The 23366-nt window shown below is 31.7% G+C and overlaps 1 protein-coding gene across 1 annotated transcript; it reads right to left on the bottom strand.

Moving 5' to 3' along the window:
- Positions 1-1604: 1604 nt before the first annotated feature.
- LOC130898214 (phosphoribosylformylglycinamidine synthase) lies at positions 1605-22067 on the bottom strand. The gene is made up of 13 exons (XM_057807320.1): positions 20963-22067; positions 19387-19640; positions 16656-16865; positions 13174-13347; positions 12629-13027; positions 10527-10780; positions 7944-8310; positions 7673-7861; positions 7183-7385; positions 6914-7053; positions 5392-5693; positions 4035-4333; positions 1605-2458 (listed from the first exon to the last, which is right to left on the bottom strand). The coding sequence occupies exons 1-13, from the start codon at positions 21796-21798 to the stop codon at positions 2117-2119; spliced, it is 3969 nt and encodes a 1322-aa protein (XP_057663303.1). The 5' UTR covers positions 21799-22067; the 3' UTR covers positions 1605-2116.
- Positions 22068-23366: the final 1299 nt, after the last annotated feature.

The raw sequence follows: 23366 nt of genomic DNA on the forward strand, positions 1-23366 counted from the left end.
TGTCGATAACGTTGCTTCAATGTGCGACGAAAGGGTGGATCTACTTCTAGAGAAAAATAATCTACATCCATGAAGTCAAATTCACGTTAACCTTGAACTATCAATCTCCTCGATAACTTTCTAACAATTTCAAAAATGAGTGATTAAATGAATAGGTGTTTAGAAATTTAAAAAGAAAATTTAAAAAAATTTTGCAATAACACAGTAATTTGTTTATTAATTCACATTGAATAATTCTCCTTTTATTTGTATTCAAAAATCAACAACTATGATCAATTAAATCAAAAATCAATTTCATAATTTGTACTATTATAAGTTTATAAAATATATAAATATATATAAAAAAAAACGATAAAAATATTTTCATTTAAAAATAACCGTTTTCGTGAATATTTGCAACTCTAAAAATGAAATAAACATAAAAACGAAGGTGAATGAGATTTTTCTCCCCTAATTTCGTTATAACTAAATATAAAACATTACATTTCGACCCATCGGCAAACCAGTAATCTATTTTCTCGTAGCACCAGGTGATTAAAAAAAAAAAACTAACCGGACACGGACAGGTGAATTTCACCTGTTGGGCACGGGGACCGACACACGACGATGTCCAATTTTAGTTTTTGGTCTACAACTAGTGAAAGGCGAGGAGTGGTTAAGTGTCTGAAGAATATGAATGAATTCAAAAAAAAAATTTAAAAGTGAAAGCTAATATTCACTTCCCGAGCATTTAAAGTAATAAATTAGAGAATTTTAATATTTGAAAAGATTTTGGAATATTATAAGAATAAAAAAGTTTTTTATGAACTTTAAGGTGTATAAAATCAGGATTTTTAACATTCCCGTAAAAACTAACATGAATCGCTTTCTCTTCAAATTATAGAATCTGAAAGAGAGAACAAACATCTTATGCTTAAAAGACACAAAGACTCTCAAATCAATTATGCATTTTTTTCTTTTAAAAGAGTAAAATTCAATCGGCAAAAGAGACCATAGCATCAACTGGCAAGATTATGGAGTCCTTGAATGCTATATTGAGATGAACGTTTATTTTTCAATAACAATGAGCATCATACGGATGGCGTGGACAGTTCAATTGCCCAAATAGCATTTATGCGAATTCTCACTACACATTTACGAAGTCTAGCGTCAAATCGTGTCTAAATTGAAGTCGAGTGCCAATTTCTTTTGGAGAGTTGGTGAGAGCATCAGACTACCGAGATCAGAAACCTACTGTATGTATAATTTCTAGGAATAGAGATTTATTTATTTGGTTTTTTTCTTTCTATAACATTTGAAAATTCTTTTAGGATATATATAAGGAGTTTGTATGAGTTTGTACTTTAGAAATCTCTGGAATCCGTTCTAAGTAAGTTTTTATAATTTCAGGCGGTTTATTTACATTGTTTCTTTTGAATAATTTCTAGAAAGTTCTATTTATTTATTTGTTTTGTTTCTTTCTAGAGCTTTTGAGAATTCTTTTGGGATATATATAAGGAGTTTCTGTAGCGCAGTTAGTTCAGTTTATAATAAAAATAAATAGTTAAGTGATAAGTGAATTATATTATAAGTTAGTGTAGTGTAAAGTATTTAAATAAATTAAGAACGTAAGAAACAGTGTTTATTAATTAACCCCATAAATATAAATCGTATAAATAAATAACAAAAACATTACAATATTATAACTTGATTTCTTCATCATTTTAATTTTTTATATGAGGTCTTTAACCTAATTTTTTAATAAGTTGTAAGCAAGTGGCATGAGCGATAGATACGATACTGAGTAGTTTTAGATTTCAACTGCCACTTGCCTCCTATTGTTACAAAACAGAAAGGGCGCAAGTGGAGAAAAAAGTAGGATGTACCATTTTTTTAGAACTAAGATATTTTTGAAACACCTAAGTAACAAAAATGTTAAAAATTTTACTATAAATTATTAGTACGAGATTGATCAAAATCACTAATATAGAAAAAAATGGTATATATATATCTAAAACATGTTATTTGAATGACGCTTACGCCCTTTTGTAGCAACTCCATCGATATGTATATATTAAACATTATAAAATCAACAATTTTATCAACACCAGACAGACTATCTTTATTTAATCTTTATTTAATAATAAACATTGTGATATTTGTTTTGTCTACACCATTCATAAGCATTTGTAAACATTTTCTCCCATGGACTTCTCTCGAAGTGAACCCAACTTGTAGGCATATAAGCCCATTGGAATGGTTGGACGCATCTTTCGGGATGAGGCATCATTGCTAAATGTCTTCCATCTTCAGAGCACACTCCGGCTACACCTTCTATACTACCGTTCGGATTCATAGGGTAGATTTCTGTTGGTTCGCCTTTATCGTCGACGTACCTTAGAGGAACTAGGTTTGATTTTTTCACAGTATCGTAAATACTGTCCGTTTTGAATGTGAATCTACCCTCACCATGCGCAACCTAAAAAATAAAAGAGCAATGATTTATGTATGAGGCAACTGATTTTGCTTAAGTGTTTCAATTGAGGAAGAATATAATTTGCATCACATGTTGTTCTGGCAAACAAGGCACAATAACTTCAGCTCGTGTTATAAGCAAATTATCATTTGGACCTATTTTTCATCTCTTGTTAGTTGTAGAAGATGTTATATATAACAAAGTTATAGAATTATTTGTTTATTGATGGTTTTCTGGTTTCTTTCTGAACTTAATTCATGAAAGTTCCATATCTATTGTGCTTTTATTAAGGGAGAAGGGTGAGTAGACAATTAGGTGGTTGGTAACTATAATACAATACGTAGAATAAATATTGAGGGTTCCCTAGTAGCTCCTTTATCATAACAAGTTTTACTTGGTCTGACAGTTGGTTAACTTTTGTGTCCATTTTTTCACAAAAATACAGTCTTCAGTTATGGTCACCTTCTGAAAGTTGATGAATCATTTTTATTTGTATGGGTGCCTTTTTATTTTTTAACCTTATGCTCTGTACTTTGACTGACTTCTCAGATAGATGCAATTTGAGTTATCTAAGAAGTAGGATTCACTATTACTTCTGACAGTGTATCAACTTTTCCTCCCAAGAAAGTTTTGTTCTGGCAGATCGTCATTTGTATCAAATTTACACTATTAAGTTATGAGAGTTGATAAATCATTTTTATTTGCATGAGTGCATTTTTTTTCTAACCCCATGCTCTGTACTTTGACTGACTTCACAGATAGATGCAATTTAAGTTATTGAATTCGTTCTGTTTCTGTAACTTTTCGCACTTTTTAGAATTTGATCGTTTAAATTATAGAATATTAAATAATTTGAACCATAACAAAATGTCAAATTATATTTGTCAAAACGTCAATTTTTTGACAACTTTCCAGAGATAAGACATGCATTTTAAATTTCAGTATTCACTGATTTAATTAATCACAGCTTCGCTCTTTCTCAAAATCAGTTGCCAAAACTGCTACTAATAAGATTAGTATCATTGAATAAATTTCTTGAATAGAGTCTATCGTCGGTGTTCCAATTTTTTTCTACGGTTTTTCTTTAACCTGAAAAACCAGTTCACGAGCCAAATGACCGACAATAGGGAATAATACAGCTGCAGCTGTACTGGCCCCCTGCCTAGCCACATTGTTGCTTGTTTGTAAGGAGTTTCTTTTTCATTTTATCTTTCTGTTGTCTTATTCTATCGCAATGTACATCACAATCCATCACAACAGCTCTACAGAGGAATTATTCCTATATCAGGGCTTAACCTAATAAATTCCTTCCTCCCGAAAATAATGTCTTCATCCAAACCACGAACAGCCCAAGGAACCTCTCTCTTTCTCTCTCAATGGTGTAGATGGTTTCTAAAAATATATTTGTCACAATGTGACAACAACTTTTTACTGATCCATCATCTGTCATCACTGGAAGGGAACTTTACAACATTCAATATTGAGTTTTCAGATTTCACTGGTTTATATATAATCATTCCTAAGATAATAGAGAAGGTACTTTAAAATTGCACCGTATATAACGATAAAGGATACTTACCCAAACTCCGAACGACGATCCTTCCATATTGTTCAACATAATAGAATTTGATTTTTCAATTCTCACAGTACTCCACCTACACTCGAACCTTTCGGATTGATTGTGTCTCAACATTATATCTGGTTTGGATCCTTCGGTAACGGGAGTACCTACCCAACCTATCAACGCCATCAGTTGACAACCATTACAAACTCCCAAACTAAAAGTATCTCTTCTAGTGTAGAATTTATTGAACTGCTCTCGTACTTTTTCGTTGAAAAGAATGCTGGCTGCCCAACCTTTCGCCGAACCCAAAACGTCTAACAAATATTTAAGTAACATTAGGCTGTTAAAGTTATATATTAATGAAAAAATTGTAATGTAATGAACAACTTCGGGAATAAAAGCTTTAATAAACTGAAAACTAAATAATGCGATAAAAGATATACTTGATAGTGACATAAAATCATAATATAAGGTAACAACAAATAAATCTAGGATATTCATCCCCGGTCATTTTCTTTTCTTTTTTCCCATTAGCTTTAGTAGTCTCTTAAGTAAACAGGAGGTCTCCTTTCACGTTGGGGCCGTTGTGAGTGCGAAGAGAATCCAAAATGACCGTGATAGCGGAGTGAGAGTCGTCGGTCCGGAGCACTATCCATTAGCCCATTACAGTTATCTTCAAGATCTGCATGGGATTAAGGTCGACTGGAAATTTATGCACTAATTGATCATTACCGTTGGAAGGAACTGGCACCAACTTGTGATATGGATCTGATAAAAACACCTTGCTATTTCTCTTCCGAGCCTTGTTGATATTTTTTGTTCCATTGTCACTTATCAGGAGCTAGATGCCGTGGTGAAACAGTAGCCTCGTTACCATTTGTTTCATATTTGCCTTGCCTCACTTATTTTTTTAAGAAAACTGAACCAGGAGTAGATAGCCAAGAAGGAATTGGAGAACCATTTGCTGATCTTCGAAATCATGTCACACACGTTCATGTGGCCTGCAGTTTATTACAGTACATAACAGTGACCTGATTAAATGGAATGATTCAATCAGATCTTGCTGCCATTTCCTCATCTTCAATTTTTTTGACTTTAGAGCAAGTTGAATCGTTCACTTCCTCTCGAATTATAGTGTGAAGTATGACTTGTTGCAGCACCATTTATTGTCAAATAAGTTTTTAGCTCATCAAACATGAACGAGGCTCCCCTATCACTATGTAGATACAGAGGAGTACCGAACACAGAAAACAAATGTTTTAGACAGGAAATCACTTATTATAAGTAGATATCAGGACAGGCAAAAGTAGAAGGAAACCTAGTAAATTAGACTAAGGTTTTCAAAAATGATGATAACTGAATATCTACTTACCAGCATAACTGAATCCACCAGGAAAAATAACACCTCTAAACTGATCTAAATTTGCTACACCCTCTAATAAATCTTGCATGGTTAAATCCCACACTTTAAATCCGGCACGAATCAGTGCGGCCGCCATTTCCCTGTCTCCATTGGTACCTTCTTCTCTTATCACAGCAACAGAAATAATTTCATCTTTCACGATTTTATCTTCATCTGGATCGAAGGTGAGTACATATTTGGGACCGGTACGGTTAGAAAGTGAGTGAAACTCTGCATCGGCACAAGATTTTATAGTTTGAAGTAATTCAATTCTGGAAAATATGTAGATAACCCAGTAATTAATTCAAGAGAAATTTATATAAGCTTAGAATTGAAAAATAAAAATTTTTGTTAACTTTGATGTATTTAAAGACTTTTTTGATGCACTTGAATAATGAATTATATGAAACTTGGTGATTTAAACACTACAAAGTTTGTTGAAAATAATTTGAATAACTTAAGTTAATCTGATTAAAATAAGTAGCTGGACTAAGACAATAATAGCCTATATTAATGGTTAATCACTTATCCTCGGTTCCCTTAAAGTTCAACCTGGATGAGTTATTTAGAATATGATGAATTATAAGATAACAAGACACCCAAGCCCGGAAATATCCTACAGAAGTTAATGAAAGTTAATAAAAAGTGCTCATCTTAATAAGACTGAAGAGAAAAAAATGTGAGGGGCTGGTGGGATAAGAGTTCAGTTTTGTAGAGGGAAAACAGAGCGTAATCATCATAGAAGTATGAAAAATTGCAAGCGGAGTAGGACAAGGATACTACTTAGCGTCTCTTGGCAGTCTACGGAGAAGAGTGATGAATGATATCCCCATCAAAGTAGTAAAAGCCTACAATACGAGTCATAAAAGGAAATCGTTCTGAAAACAGTCAATATAATGAAATCTAGAAATAGCAAGGGAATACTGGACTCAATATTACTACTAAATATGATCTAACTGGCTAGACAGTCATCAACTGATACCAAAAGAAACAAAAGCTTAATAACAAATGAAAAGCTGGCACAATTGAATTCAATATGGTAGATGAAAAACTTGTTGAGTTGATAAGACTGGATATATCCCAATGTAATGGTACTAAGGGAATGCAAAAAGAAGGTTGATCGTAAGTGCAACTCATGTCCAAATGCTCCATGCTGCTCCACCACCACGATGTCTAAGTATTATTGTCTTTTCTTATACTTTAGTATCATTCTGTATGTCTGTGTGTCCTATAAGTAATAACAGGAAACTCGTTTTCCTTTTTCCGAATTACTTTGTAATTTAATGTAATGTACACTTAATCTGGTAAATAAATAAATGAATAAAAACATTTTGAACCAAGAGTCATGAAAGGGCAACTAAAATTTCAGCAATTATCACAATATTAGAGCGAAATTTCGAAATCCAATGGTTTGGAAAAACGAAAGGCAAGCTAGACTTAGGAGAGGGATAAAATATTTTTATTCTGGAAAAAAACTTTTAGTCGTACATACCTATAACTAGTTTGTTCCCATAATTGCATTATAGGAAGTATTGTGCTTTCTAGACAAGCATTATTGCATATAATTCCAAATTTAGATTTAATACCATATCCAACGGTTTTACCTATTTGGTAAACTGGTACATTGTTACTCTAAAATATATTTGAAATTAACATATAGTTTTCTAGATTACAAGTTATTTGTAGGATTGATTTTGAATTTTTTACAAATTAGGTTTATTCAAAGTTTTTTAAATAAAAAAATATAAGTAATTAACTTACTCTGAAAACATCGAAACAATGTGAAACGTCCCCGTCCAATACCTCTAAAACCCAACCCACTTCTTCAGCAAACAAAATATTAAGTGGTTTTCCTTGTCTATGTTGAACATCCACTTCCATACCGCACATTCCAGCAAAACACATTTCTAACAAACAAACAATCACACCGCCATCGCTGACATCATGTCCAGCCAAAATTGAACCTAAAATATATCTATTGATTAATGTTATTAATTTAAATTATGGTTGTGTTCTTAGAATTTTCAATAGAGCATGGATAGAAGAAAAGATCCCTGAAGATTGGAAAATGAACTTGATACTGCCAATGCACAAAAAGGGAGACACCAAAGACTGCTAATATGGAAGAATGAGAATTTAAGATTATTGGAATATATTAGTATTAGTTCCGGAAATACGTTCAAATTTGAAATAAATGAGGTTTATGTTGAAATATTAAAAATATCATCAAGATTAGCAAAATGTTACTTACCGTCCTTAATCAATTGTTGCGTGGCATTAAAAGCGTTTATTAAATCTTTAGCATTATGAAGATCTGGTGCTTCTTGTCCAAGTTGACCGAATACTTGAGCAAGAGCACTTCCTCCAAGTCTACTATCTCCTCCAGACAAATCTACGAAAAGAATGTTTCCTGTTTTCCCCATAGACGGCGCCTTGAAATCTAGAAATGAAATGAATATTTCAAATTGAAGAATTTGTAGAGATGATAATTGTTAATAAACTATACGAAAAAAACATTTTACCTGGAGTAACAACTTTCCTAACATCAGGACAAGGTGCATAGGTAGAAACAACGAGAGTTCCTGGTGCTTTGACCGTTTCTTTTCCGACTCTAGCAGCCATACTCAAGGAATCTTTACCTCCATCGATTGCAATACCCAATTCACTCATTAAATCGCACATAGCTTTACAAGCATCAAATAAAGCAGCTCCTTCTCCTGGTAATTTAGCTGCCCACATCCAATTTCCGCTGCATTTTACATCACGTAAATTAGAAATACCGGCAAAGACCAAGTTGCTCAATGCTTCGACTACCGTCATTCTAGCTCCAGCCGCAGTGTTCACTAAACCTTTGATGGGTTGCTCACCAATAGAGGAAGCTATACCTTCCTGAAAGACAATCGTGTAATAATGTTTAAACAATATAAAATGAGATGTGAAATTTGGATACATGGCGATATTTGGGTAATTAAATAATAATAAGAATCAAACAGTTTACTTTTTTGACTTTTTACAAGATAAGTACTCAAGATGCCGTTATTAAAATATGGCTAAGTTTGTAGCCTGTAAATCAATTTATTTAAATTTAGCTTTGTAGGTATATTTCAAAATTAAAATATTAGTTTCAGAATCAAACTATCTGATTATATATCAGACAATTGGAAATTACACATTCAATTATATTGCTTCAGAAAATGTTGTAACTAATTTATGCATTAATCTAAAGTAATTTATTGGAGATATTTACTATACAGGCCCAACCATTATATCCATTTCCAGAAGTTTTGGTTTAGAAACTGATGTTTTGAAATTCGATCTTCAATAAGCTCCACGAATATTTTGGAAAAATTTAATATTTTAGGAGTAATTTTATGTCAATCATGTCTATAGCTCAAACATCATTCGAGGAGTCAGATTAACATTAACAAATGTATTTGAAGCCCAAGAATCCAAATATATAAGAATATTCAGGATCTTCTAATTACATTTATAATTTTTATTGAGGTCATTGGACTTTTTTGACAAAATATCGAGTTACATTGAACGGACTAATACTCAAGGGGGTATCATCAAAGTAACACAATAAAGAAGTTCAAAAATGTGATTTTTTGGTTACAAGTCTTGCAATCGGAAAATTCAGTTACGTTAAAGTTACCTTGTTTACACATATCTTTTTTTAAATGCTATCCAGTTTGAGAACCTACCATTTAGTAAAATGTATTGGTAGTTATCAGTTTTTGAAAACCACAAAATGATTAGAATGTCTTAATCCTCGTCAAGTTTTGAATAATCCAGTAATATTCCATTTCAGTTTTTGCAACCTTGTTAACACATATATTTTTTCTTTAAAGTTATCAGTTTTCGTATTTTCAGAAAATATCAAACAAGAAAGATATTGTTGTGATAAATTTGTGCGAATTTTTCTTTAAAATCTAATTTGTTGGAAATATGTGGATTGGTCCCCTTTTACTTGGTGTATCCAAGGGATAGGTCTTTACTATGTAGTTGAGGGTGGGTTAGGTCCTGATCCAGCATTTTTTCTTAAGGTGGCTTCAGTTTTCTTACTGACTTAAAAATGTATGATTATTATTATCTGAGTCTCTTTATTTTCAGAAATTTGAGTCTTTGTAGAAGCCATAATAACACTGTAAGCCCAGAAAAGGTACTACAAAATGAGGACAAATTGTTTCACATGGAAGGTGATGTGGAGATATTAAGGTGTGCTGATTTTATGGTCCAATTTCAAGAGAACAGTTGTTTGCAGCTACAACATTAAACTATAGTAACAAAAAAATAGCAGTGTTACTAAATTTTCTCGCAATAGACAAATTCAAAAAAGTTATGTAGATTCATAGAAAGGTGAAGAATATTAATAAGATTCTTCAAAAGCCCAGAATTTAGAAATAATGTGCATCATACTGAGCCTGAAGACACAAGTATGTAGGTATTGAAGGCAATGAAAAAATAGATTTGTTAGCATAGGCAGTTGCAGTAGAAAGATCAAAAATACATGTACAGTTTTTCTATTCTTTGAAAACAAATGAAACAAAGGTTCCCAAGACAACATCAAAGGTCTGGTTTGTACCAAAGGAAGGGGTTCATTAGGAACAAGCAAACGCTTAAATATTGGATTAATAGACACTCTGTATATGTGGTACTATAAGAAACTTGAAATATAATATTACTAATCAAGCATCGATATATAAATGATCTAGGTAGAACTTTTTGAATATATAATAAATTTTTGTTTTCCATTCTTTATACAGGATGAGTTATGAGGAAGTTAACATATTTCTACCATATGTAGAGTCCCTCAGGAAGGATATAACGTGGATACTAAAAATTGACCATAACTTTTAATCGACTAAAGTGTTTACACACATTTGATTTTCTAAATTTATTATCAAACTTTCGACTGGTATTAACTAAACTTAGAAATTTTTGGAACAGCTTTGGAAAAATCAATTTAGGGACTCGTATTAAATAGTATAATAATTTTTTTTAAATGCAATGAGTGTTTTTCAAACTACATAAATAACCTGTGAAAACGACATATGCTATAAAGTTATCGCCAGTACCATCAATAGTAAATAATATACACTTACGTATCCAAAATGAGAGATTGCAGTAACGGCAACATCTGCCAATGGTGTGTGCAAAGGACCTACACATTGTTGTTGAGCTATCAAACCCGTAACACAACGATCCACTTTATTAGTTAAATATCTTTTACTCCCTACAGATGGTAACCTTAACACTCTTTGAAGTGACTGGTAGATTGATAATGCTTTTGGCAATTCAACTGGTTTGCTTATGACTGGTTTTCTTTGTAAGTTGAACACTTTCTGTGGCATTTTACCTGAAAAATAAAAATCATCATTACAGCAAAAAGAGCTAGATGTATATTGCTGGGTAAACCTAGACTTTGGGTGAAGAAAAGTAAAAGGAAACTAGAAATTATTGTCAAAGATCTACGTATACAAACACCCTCTTTAATTTTATATGATTAAGTGTGGTTTCCTAATTATGCATGGAAATTAGTAACAAAATCTAGGCCAATCACGTGGGAAAACAAAGTGTAGAAAATAAATATTGCAACAAGTCTAGATAGATTTTTCCTTACTTAACACACTGTTTATATTACCACTACACCAACACTCACAATTACACTGACTGACGAGCGATTCGATAACCAAGTTATCGTCTTCAGAGACTAATGGTAAACTAAAACTTGTTTTATACTAAATTTACCCACCAAAGTTTTTTCATAAGGCGTATGACACCGTTCTAGTTCAAGGGGACAAAATGGCTAAATTTCGACCAATTATTGATGTTTTAAATAAGAAATTTTTGCAATATGCACCTTTACAGCCTAACCTATCCATATATGAATCAATGATTCTCTATTATGGGAAACGTGGCTGCAAGCAATTCATACGTGGTAAGCCCATACGATTTGGCTATAAAGCTTGGGTTATCAGCACTAAGCCAGGTTATTGCTTGCCATTTGAAATTTATCAGGGACGAAAAACCACAGAAGTTGCCAATACAACTAGTCTAGGTCTTGGTGAACCAGTAGTGTTAAACTTTGCTGATGTTTTACAAAAAGAATTACCTGGTTTGCATTTTTCATTTTATTTTGATCATTTCTTAAAGGAGAACTATGGATAGTGCGGTAGGTAAGAACGTTGGTGTTATAGGTATAAGATGGAAAGACAATAATGTCGTAACTGTGTTGTCGAATGAGTATGATGTAGAACCCATCCAAAGATACCGAAGATTTTCTGTGAAAAACAAATGAAAGTAGATGTACAGCAACCTCATGTAATCAAAATGTACAGCAAGTACATGGAAAGTGTAGACCAAATAAGAGGCAAACAATGGTACACACCATTATTGCATTGGATGATCGACCTGTGTGTAGCTAATGCCAATCGATTGGCGCGCGCTTATGAATACGACAAAGACAATCTCCAGTTTAGGAGGGAGATATCACAGTACCTTTTAAAAAAATGTGGAACTAAGTCTAAAATACCTAGACCCAAAAGAGCTTCTGTATGTTGTACTTCTTTGGAAGGACGACATCTAATAGTCTGCCAACAAACAAGACAGAGATGCTCTCATTGTAAAAATAGAACTAAAGCATAAAAAAGTTGTCAAGTTCAACATGACAAGTGTATCGATGAAGTACATAACATGTAAAAATTTTAATAATGTATTTCTTTTATTTTGTTGATAAAAATATATTGGACTTTTTCTATTAATTTTCTTAAGTGCCTAAAGGGTCACTAGCGACCCACTCTCAAAATAAAAAACTATAACTCATAAAATTCTATATTTATATTCTGGACATTAATGGGTTAATTGGGATTTATGACGATGTGAAATTTTATTATGAAACTACAATGAATAATTTGGACCAATTCCTATCAGTGGATAGATTTAAAAGTAAAAACCTTTGAAAAAAGAGAATGAAAACACTTCTTTTATTATTAAAAATCAGCGAAACTTCTCTGAAATAGTACATATGCAATCATTATCTAAGACTATTTGTCATTTTGTAACAAGTAAAGGTACCGATGGAAGCAAAAAATGTGGCTTAAAAAGTAGAAGAGGAATGCAAGCAAGAGCATCAACGCTCACTTAATTCAATAGAATTGTGCTTGTTCATTTTCTTACAGGGGAGTTGTATAAATAAATTACTTACCTAACACATGTTCTAATTCCAAATTGAATGGAGTAACTTTTTGTGTCTCGTCTAAAGCAAGCACAACCCTACCAGTACCAGTAACTTCTCCGACAATATTAATTGGACACCTCTCCCTATCGCAAATACTTTTCAAAAGTTTCAGATCTTCCTTTTTGCACAACAGAGCATTGTTTTCTTGATATTCAGCTCCCCATAATTCTAGAACATTGATTGTAGGATCACCGAGTTCAAATCTATTGGCATAAATGATTCCTCCAACGGGTTCAACGAGTTCTTTCAGGACATTTCCATTACCTCCAGCTCCTTGATCATGAATACTAATAATTGGATTTTTGGAGCCTAATTCCAAGCAGGCACGTACCACTCTATTCAGTTTGTTTTCCATTTCAGCATCACCTGGGAATTAAAATAAAGAATAAATCAAATGGAAAGTTCTTTAAAAAAAAAGTTAACACTTACAAGTTCTTTCCGGATAGTTAAAATTGGAAAATAAAATCTTGTTATTTTTATTATTATAGTGAAATAATAAAATAACAAATTACCTCTTTGTACAGCATTAAAATCTAATTCTTCCTTATTATCTCCTTGTACTTCAACAGAACTCGCAGATCCTCCACCAACTCCAATTCTATAAACAGGTCCTCCAATTTTTATAATTTGATGACCAACTTTAGGTTCTAATTTTTCAGTCATGTCTGCTTCCATACTACCAATACCTATAAGTAATTTTTCATATTTAAATCAATAAATAAGATGAAAACCCAGCTGCAATCAATGAGGGTATTGATGAAAAAGTGATTGAGGAAAAGCAAAAAAGATGATTCGTCATGTTATAAATAGAAGCGGAAAAAGAAATGAGAAAATATTTAGAATTAAAAAATAAATATAAAAGGAACGATAAATGCAGAATAAAGGCCATAGGTAACTACATATGAATGTGTATATATTACTAACAATGGAGATAATAGTAGAATGATGCAATAACATGAGACAGGATGCAGTGTACAAATAGGAACATTATAAACGATACCAGCAATAGTTGTAAGAACTAAAGAAACAATGAAAACCATTGGACAAAAAAAATCGGCAAATGACAGTGAATAATACAATCAAAATATACAAGGTGTCTAAAAAGAAAGTTCATGTATTGCTTTGTACTGCTTTCCAACGTTTACCAACATCTCATTTTCTGAAAAGCTCATTTTCATCTTATAGTCTAGTCAATGAGTGCTTTTTAGGCCAAAACTTTTTCACCGGCTCCTAAAACAATGGTTGAGGGGTCATTTGATTCGCAATCGCTTAGAAAATTTTTGAAAACATTGAAGATGCGTTCGCAAAAATTACAAAAAGTTATAAACAATTAACTAAAAAAAGAACTATATGAGATATTCTGAAAATGAGAAAATATTCGAAAAGCGGAGGAAATTTTCTAAAAAAAGTCCTAACTCTCGGAACTAAGGGAAAATATTTAAATTTTTATAGTGGGATGAAAATACGTCCGAAAACGGGTACTCGGTTAGCGAAAACTACACCCCTTTCGAATATTTCAACAAAAAATATTATTTAACATGGTAAATACTAGCAATTAACACTCTTTGAAGTCTTTGGAACAGATTGTCGTCAATAGAATAAAAAAAATTGTTAATTTTCTCATTGTTATTAACAATTTACGTCGCTGATGAAAATTTTTTTGTAATACTAGCATCAATTCGTTTTTTATCAACCTAACCTAACTTAACCTAATCTAGCCTAACCTAAAGCTATCTAAAAATGATTTTACATAGTTTTTATATTTTATTGTTTAAAAAATTGTTAACAATGACTTCCCTATACATAACAATCTAATTAATACTCCACTCAACTATCCAGACGAGAGCCAAACATCAATAAAACTCACAAACCCGAAAGTGATATCCTCAAAAAATAAAAAGGCACTGGAATAGATATGATAACTCCTGTAATGCTAAAACAACTACCCACTAAAGCTTCAGTGATGTTAACACATATATATTTAATGCCATATTCAGATTACACTATTAGCCCAAGGAACTAAAAAAATCTGAAATTATCCTCATTCCAAAACCAGGAAGTAGCTACAGGACGTCACATCATACAGACCAATCAGCCTTCTAACAACATTATCTAAGGTCTTAGAAAAGTTGTTATTACAGAGTATAGACCTTATCCTTAATGTGATTCCATATCACCAATTAGGATTTTGCTACAAACATTTCACAGTTCAAGAGTGACATCAAGTAGCGCATGCCATCAATACAGGTATAGAGGAAAAAAAAAATACTGCTCGGCAGCCTTCCTGGATGTTAACTAGGCTTTCAATAAAGTCTGGCTTGTAGGTGTGTTACATAATATCAAACTCTTTGTACCCAATTGATACTACGCTCTGCTTCAGTCATATCTGTCAAACAGATCAGAACAAAAGTGATAAGACCTCAGAATTTGAACCTATTAAAGCTGGAGTTCCACAAGGCAGCGTCCTAGGGCCAGTCCGGTACCTGATATATACTTCTGACATTCCAACCACAAACTACACTATGACAGGCACGTTTGCTGATGACACAGTTATACTGGCTATACATGAGGATCCAATAATAGCTTCTGCCAATCTCCAAGACCACTTATTCCTGATCGAAGAATGGCTCGAAAGGTGGAGAATGAAAATTAACGAAAACAAATCCCAGCACATAACATTTACCCTAAGAAAAAGTCAATGTCCTCCAGTTACTATTAACAACATAGTGATACACTAAATTTCTTGTATCAAATACCTGGGATTACACTTAGCCTCTCAACTTCTGAGAACTATATTGGCTACTCGGAAGAAGATCGCCAGTCTCACTACAAAATAAAATCTTATTATTTAAGGTAGTTATCATATCCATCAGGACCTACGAAGAATTATGGGGATGTGCCAGCAAATCTAGTATTGCTCTCATACAACGAGGACAAAATCCTTCGATAACTAGTCAATGCACCTTCGTATTACAACAATACAAGAGACAGTTCAAGAAAGAAGCCGTAACCACTACTTAAAGCTGGACAGCCATCCTAATCTACTACTACCACTAACCCAAGAACCAAACAACAGAAGACTGAAACGAAGCTGGCTAATTGATCTCAAATAAAGTGCAAGAGACCTTCTCACTGGAGAAATCTTCTTAAGAGCAACCTATAGGTCCATAGTCAACAGAATAGCTCATAGAAAATGTATTTCTGATTGCTGTTAACAGTAAAAAATTGTTATAAACAAATGGGCTATTTATAAGATAATTGAAATATTATTTTTTGAATCATAATAACAAATGCAAATTATGATTTAAAAAAACATTCCTTGAAAAACTTTTTTTGTTGCTGAAAAAAGGATTTTTCAATTAACAAATTTTGTCGACAATTTGTATTTAATATCAAGGCTCCAATTTATTTTTAAATCATAATTAATTTTGATCTTGGATAGCTAAAAAATTCGTTTTTATTCAAATTTTCATTGTTTATTAAATAAACAATTAGTTATAAACAATAAAAATTTTTTCTTTTATTATACAATAAAAAATAACAACAATGTTTTTCTTTTCCAGGTAAATATGATTTTGTATATTAGAATTTTATTTTCTATTGTTAGCTGGTTCTATTTATCAGACAATACATATTTTTGATTTTTATGTCTAGTTGTTTTCTTTAATCCTTGATGTATGCATTCCATGTAAGCCTTCAGATAAGACAGAGGGCTAGATACTTCACTTCATTTTTCACTAAAATAATCCTATTAATTGAAATTTAGGGACAGTTGTTATCTTTAGTGGTAAATGTAATTTGGTTTGATTAATTTGTGTTAACTTGTATTTTCCATTTTTTGAGACAGAATTTCAAAAATGTCAATAGCTTTTAAAGATTTTCTCATGCTTCAGTTGAATTTGTGTTTGATGAAATCACTGTTATATCATCTGCAAACGTTGCTAAGTGTTCTAGGCTGGGAATAGTAAAAACAGGACTGCATATTTTCACTTACCTCCACTAAACATGATGGGTTTTATCCACTCTTTACGTTCTCCCGATCCATCTACAAGTCCAAAAGATCTGACAAAACCAGAAATTAGAGGTTCTCCAAACTTGTTACCATAGTCTGAAGCTCCATCACTGGCTTCTATTAAAATTTGTAATGGAGGAGCGAAATTTGATGGATATGAAAAATTTTCATCTTCCCATGGTAAATCATAATCTACAATTTAAGTTTTATGATTAAACTTACAGAAAATTTGATAAGTCTTGAGTCTATTAATACCACAAAGTATGGTATTTTTATAATCTATTTGGAAATTCTCCTCATATAGGCCCGTATAGTCGCATCCAAAAGATTTGAAAGACTGCTATTCCAAAGAATTAACTAAGACCCTGAAACAGAGGTATGGATACCACACCACCAATTTGGTTTTCGAAAAGAACACTGTACTATCCAGCAGGTTCATAGAATTGTACACAACATAAACATTGCAATGGAAAACAAGCAGTACTGCACAGCTGTCTTCTTAGATTTTAGCCAAGCCTTTGACGAGGTTTGGCACTTAGGCTTAGTATTCAAAATCAAGAAATATCTCCCTATCCCTACATTTTGACAAAAATTGAATCAATAGATTAGATCGTTGCCAATTCGACGATGGTTCTACATGAAATTTGATTCATTTATAATTGAGAGAGGCCTTCTCCAATCACTATAATAGTTGCAGCATAAAATTAGGGGGTAAGATTATGAATTTGGCGAACGTTAGGGTTGATTTAGTTTTAAGTTCAATAAAGCTACACAACTAGGTTGTTTACTTATTTTAAACTAAACCATTTACTGAATTATACAAACTTTAAGCACTAGTGCGTGGAGAAACTTTACATTACACGTATGTATTTTGATCAAATTTTCGCTAGTAGAAAAAATATAGTATGTAATTCGTGGGTAAAGGCTTTTTTGATTCATGTGATTAGTAATATTCACATTCGTCGAAAAAAAAATACTTTACACACTAGTTACATAAATAACTATTATTAAAGGCAGAGAAATTGGGCGGAAATAAAATTGAATGAGTAAAAAAAACTTGAAGAACAACAGAATATGCTGTGATTTTGCTGGAGAATGTAGTATACAAATTTATTTTATTTTAAAAATAGACGTCAATAAATTAGAAAAAAAAACAATCAATCACGTCAAATTTATCAATAATATTGCATTGAAATATAAACTATTTTATTACAGTATTCAATGATGTTACGTCAGTAAACATTGATGAAATTAACTAAAAGTATGGCTCAATAATACAAAAACAAGTGATTTCAAAATGCCCCCAAAGGACATTAGTAACAACCTTGATAATGTCCAAGAAATTGATTAAAACTTCCACTACATAAAAGTATAATCTAATTTCGTATATTTGTAAAAATTTTATCACTTCACAATTCAGTATTAATTTGATCCAGGCTTTCGTTTATACAAGGCTTTCTAGAATAACCTACCTTTAGATATTTGGTAGATTAAGTTTTTTGTCATGACGAGTGCATATTATTATTAAAGCACCTCTTATATATTATTCTAGAATAATACATTTTCAGGGAGATTATTATGTTTACATACCATTTTGGAAATTTTGTAAATCTACTAATAAACATAAAAATCCCAATATCAGAGTACATGTTTGTTAAATTGTTTTACTTTTTAGTAACAAGATTGATTTATATTAATGAATATTTTTCAACTTCGTTAATTATTCATTTAATCAGTCAAACATTACATTATTAGCTGAACAATTTGTCGATAAATAATATAATATTACCATTTCGATATCATTCCCTCATTTTTTTTTATATTAAGCTGAAAGAAAATTTGTATACTAAACCTAAATGCCATCCATATTTAGTTCAATCTGTCTTGGATTTGAAAGAAATCGTTACTTAGATAGGTTGAGTGGGTGTTTGTAAAATTCAAGATATAATTTTTTTAAAAAATATTACTTGGACATAACAACCACTAATGGATTCCAACAAGTATCTATACCTCACCAGAAATGGTTTTTACAAGAGAAAAGACAATTTTATATTATTTATGCATTTTTTGTATCAAATGGATCATAGTCCATGCTACAACTATGATTTTGATAGGTCCTAAAATACCAAAACATCATGAATCATCATTCCTTCACAACCACTGAAGATAATATAATTAGATCATTTTTCTTTCCTTCCTATAACTTGCTCTTTGCCTTTATAATTATGCAGCCATCGAATATTCCTAAATGTTCTGAATGAGCATATTAAAAAAAATCAAATTGATTATAAAAGCATCACATGTTAAAGGTAAAGGAACAAATCAAAATATTAGATATAAAGTTATAAACCTCAATTTCCGTTAACCTTCTTGAGTTCTGATGATATATTGTATAAGTGGAGACATTTTTTTGATTTTGAAAGAAATATTATCCAATGATATATATCTCAAAAACAATATTTATATAGAATTAAAAAAAATTAACCAAAATTTGTGATTTCAATCCAAAACTGTAGACAGAATAACATTCCATTTACCAATAATTGGTATATATCGCAATCATTTTTTTGTGATTATTTGCCTTGATTTTAGATCTCTTTTCATAGAAAATTAGTCTAAGGTCTAAGAAGTAAAAAGAAAATTGTATCAATAATTATTATTCATTCAATGAATTCAAATTCCAAAAATTAATAAATTGAGCAAATATACTTACCAGGCATTTGAAGATTACCCACTGAATAACCGGCAGTACCTGCAATGCAATATCCTCCTCGACCAACAGATTGCACGTCTCGTATTCTTCCCCCAGTTCCAGTTGTAGCTCCACTGAAAGGAGCGACACCAGTTGGGAAATTATGAGTTTCAGCTGTAAATATAAGATGGGATTCGGTTGGTATCTGTTTCAACTCACTAACTGATCCTGCTGTTACTGGTCTCAAGCTTCTATGATGAAATCCTTTGATAGCACTAAAAAAGTGAAAGTATAATAGGAACTAAATATAAGTAAATATTGAACTAGTACAATGGTACTAAAAAAAATAAAGAAACAAAATGTAAAACAAAGCAGATGAAGAGAGTTACCATATACTCCAGTTCATTTAGGGCTACTCATGGAACAAAATTTATTTTTAGAGGAACATTGGGTCTTGTAGTTCAGATGAATATTCTAATAGTCTATCTTGGTCTGTGAATCTTGGCACTTCTTTAGAAATTTTAATGTGGACAATTTTCTTTTTTGATAAATTGCAGAAGTACCACATCCAGAAATGGCATGACAGAACAAAATTATAGCTGTTGTTTTGTTGGTTTTCCTGGTCTTATCATATAAATATTATCCACGTTTGCTTTGAATAATAGTAATACGATTGAATTAGTGTCTTTTCCAACCAATTTGACCGAATTTTCTGTTTTATTTAATTCAAACAATTTATCTACAATTTCTATTTGCATCACTTTGGGTTTGAAATACTTGAGAACAAGCTACCCAACTTTTTGACATAGTTGTGCAATCAAAAATCTCTTGTTGTTTTTATTCGATAAAAATTGAGCTAGGTTGATGGTCATTATGGTATCTTTAGAAAATAGGATATTGGTGCAAGATTTTATACTTATTTTTCTTTATATTAATTTACATTGACTTACAACAGTAATGCAATGCCATTTGCATTCCATGGAACATAATTATTACACTAAAAAATTAATGCTGACTTTGAATTCTTGTTGACCACATTGGAATTTTGAAAATTCTCGACGTTTTGGCTCTCGCTTTCAAGCCATTATCAGGCTGAAAGTAGTAGAAATATCAAAAATGTTCATCTCTTTCGAAAATTATGAAAAAAAAAACTAATTTCAAAACTAAACAGAAGTCGCAGGTAATTTTATTATTATACATTTACAAATCTACCATTTTTTACAAAAAAGCCATAAATAAGATAATTGGAAAAAAGTAAAAATATGTTTGCTATTAGGGTATTTTTGGGGTTGTTTGCACCCTCGAATGGGTGGGGACTTTTTAAGTATATTAATCTGAACAACATAATGTTCCTCCAAAAATGAGCTTTGGGTGATTTAATTTCACGAGCACCATATAATTGAAAATACCTTCCATGGAGTAATATAAGAGTCTGAGAACATAAATAAGTCGACATTGAACATTAATGAAGAAGGATAAAGTCAGAATTGATAACATTAGAATGAAATGATTCAGCAGAAGCAACAAAAACGTGAATTTTATGTTCTTTTGTCTTTTTCCAGTTTTTTACCTTAAAATAAAAGAAAATGAAAATTACCTGCTGTTATCACTGAATTTTATAACATTATTTTGATTTGTGTGTTTTTGAGTTTCAATAATCATATCTATAAGTGATTGTTTATGTTCTACTCCATCAATTACCATCTTTCCTTTGAAAAACCAATGACGACTATGCTCACTATTAGATTGAGCCAAATCAAAACATTCTACATTAGTGGGATTTCTTTTTAGAACATTTTTGAATAAATTTGAGTAATATAAGATATCTGCTTCATCAAATGCTAGGCCTAGTTCACTATCAATTGCTTTTAATGCGTCTGCACCTTTTTTTAGTATATCTACTTCTTTTATATCTTCTTTTTTGATAAGCTTCTCATTAAAACTTAGTTTTGGGATATTTTCTGGGGTATACCTACATTCTGTCATACGATCATATAATTGAGATGCTAGACTATTTTCTACTTCCGAAGAAACTTTGAGATCATTAAAAATTAATAAATAGCGACGTGAAATTTCTAAACGTGTAACTTTCATCAATCCTAGATTTTGACAAATTGACACTGCATTTGTAGAACTTGAGGTAGAAAAATTAAATCTTGGTCCTACTTCAATTAAGATACTGTTATTTGTTGTTTTCAAGTTTTCTTTTTCTGTCAAGTTTTTAGGAGCAAGAGGATCTCGAAGTATCCATTTCAAAATATTTATTTCCTTCTCTTTTAGAGCAGAAGTAGTTTCAATATGGAAACATAATTCCGTTTCAATATCTTTCAATTTACCGCATGTTTGTTGCAACTTCCGAAGAATTTCAATTGTTTTGGTTGTTGTACATCCAGGTTTTCTGTATAACCTTAAAATGCCACTTTGTTCTTTCATTTTTTTTAACAACACAGAGATACACTGCACAATTCGTCTTTTCAAACTACTTTGTTAGATCACTACTATATCTTCGAGTTACAAAATGTTAGCACAATTTTATTAATACAATAGATAGTAAAGTTCATGTTTATAACATAACATTTGATAGCCTCATTTAATATACCCATATGTAAAGGTTATCTAAGATATAAACTCGTTAGAATGACATTTTACCATGTGTTGAATTGTTTAAACTTGATTTGGTTTCTTAAAAGTAGAAAACAGGCAACATATTATGCACCGTTGAGTTGAACCTCATATAAAATAAAATAAAGGTGCGTCTTAAAAGGATTTTCCAAATCTTACTTAATTTTTGAATGGAATTTTACTTCTGAGATATGATTTTATTCAAATACATACGAGACTTTATTATTTTGAACCTTTTGCTATTTTTCGGATAGTTTTATAATTCCGTCAACCCTTCTGTGGTTTAGTGGCAATATTTCCTAATCTCCTTTACTGTCCAATTTTTTTCATCAGAAAAGTTTTGGAAGAACCAAAACAAATAGTAAACAGAAAGTGCAATAACCGTGCTATTTGATGGATGCATTAAAATAAAAAGAGAGTTGGATAGAGTTTGGTACAATAATTAATATTTTAATAGTAGGAGGGTTTGTTGGAGTGGGCCATGATATAGGAATTTTCTCTCTGCAGGGCCGGGGTTGTGGTGGTTGCGTGGGGTTGTGTTTACGAACTTTTCTGGAGGAGGAAAAACAAAGATTTAGGATTTTTGATTAGAAGAAATTGAAAAGAGTGCTTGCAAGTAAAAACGATCCTTCTCGTTTTGGGTTACAGGGGCGGATACAGCTGCGGCTGCTTTATTTCCTATCGTCGGCCATTTGGGTGGAAAATCGGTTCACCAGGTTGCAAGAAAACCACAGAAAACCTGCGACACCGACGATTGGATGCATTAAAATTTCCCAACCAAATTTAAGCTAGATTGGAAACTGGTAGTAAGAACTATCTCGGCAAATAAAACTAATTTATAACGCAGCAAATACAAAGCTTCTAACAAAAAAATCATAAACACAATTAACATAAACAATAACTTGAAGAACCTGATGAGTATTACGAGGGTTGCTACTTAAGTATTGATATGGACAAATAAAACCAAATATATATAATTGGGTATGGCTTTATCGTTTTTCAATATATTCTTCATTATGATCCAATACATTTTTTTGTGTGTTGAACCAATTGTCGAAGCATTTTCTCCATTCCGACTAAGATATCTCCAAAACATGGGATTTGAACACATCAGCCGCTTCCTCAGATATAGAAAAACGTAGACATTGCAATAAATTTTTGATCTGAGATAATAATAAGAAATCATTGGGTGCCAAACAAGGACTGTACGGCGGATAATCTATCAATTCGATGATTTTTTCGAACACTTCTGGCATACAAATGCTATTCATACTGTCTTTTGTTGTTTAGTTTTGGATAATAGATCCATGATCACGGCGATACCGCGATTGAATTTTTTTTTAGCATTTCTTTGCACCAATCAACACGAGCTTTTCAAA

The sequence above is a fragment of the Diorhabda carinulata genome, chromosome 9, assembly GCF_026250575.1.
Source record: "Diorhabda carinulata isolate Delta chromosome 9, icDioCari1.1, whole genome shotgun sequence".
Classification (NCBI taxonomy): Eukaryota; Metazoa; Arthropoda; class Insecta; order Coleoptera; family Chrysomelidae; genus Diorhabda; species Diorhabda carinulata.

What these genes read in the sequence shown, in the direction of transcription:
- LOC130898214 (XM_057807320.1), bottom strand. Translation starts at nt 21,798, where the DNA reads ATGAAAGAACAAAGTGGCATTTTAAGGTTATACAGAAAACCTGGATGT. An exon ending in AAATTCAGTGATAACAGCAG is followed by an intron (nt 19,641 to 20,962) that starts GTAATTTTCATT and finishes TCACTTTTTTAG; the next exon opens with TGCTATCAAAGGATTTCATC. An exon ending in GATCGTCGTTCGGAGTTTGG is followed by an intron (nt 2,459 to 4,034) that starts GTAAGTATCCTT and finishes TTTATTTTTTAG; the next exon opens with GTTGCGCATGGTGAGGGTAG.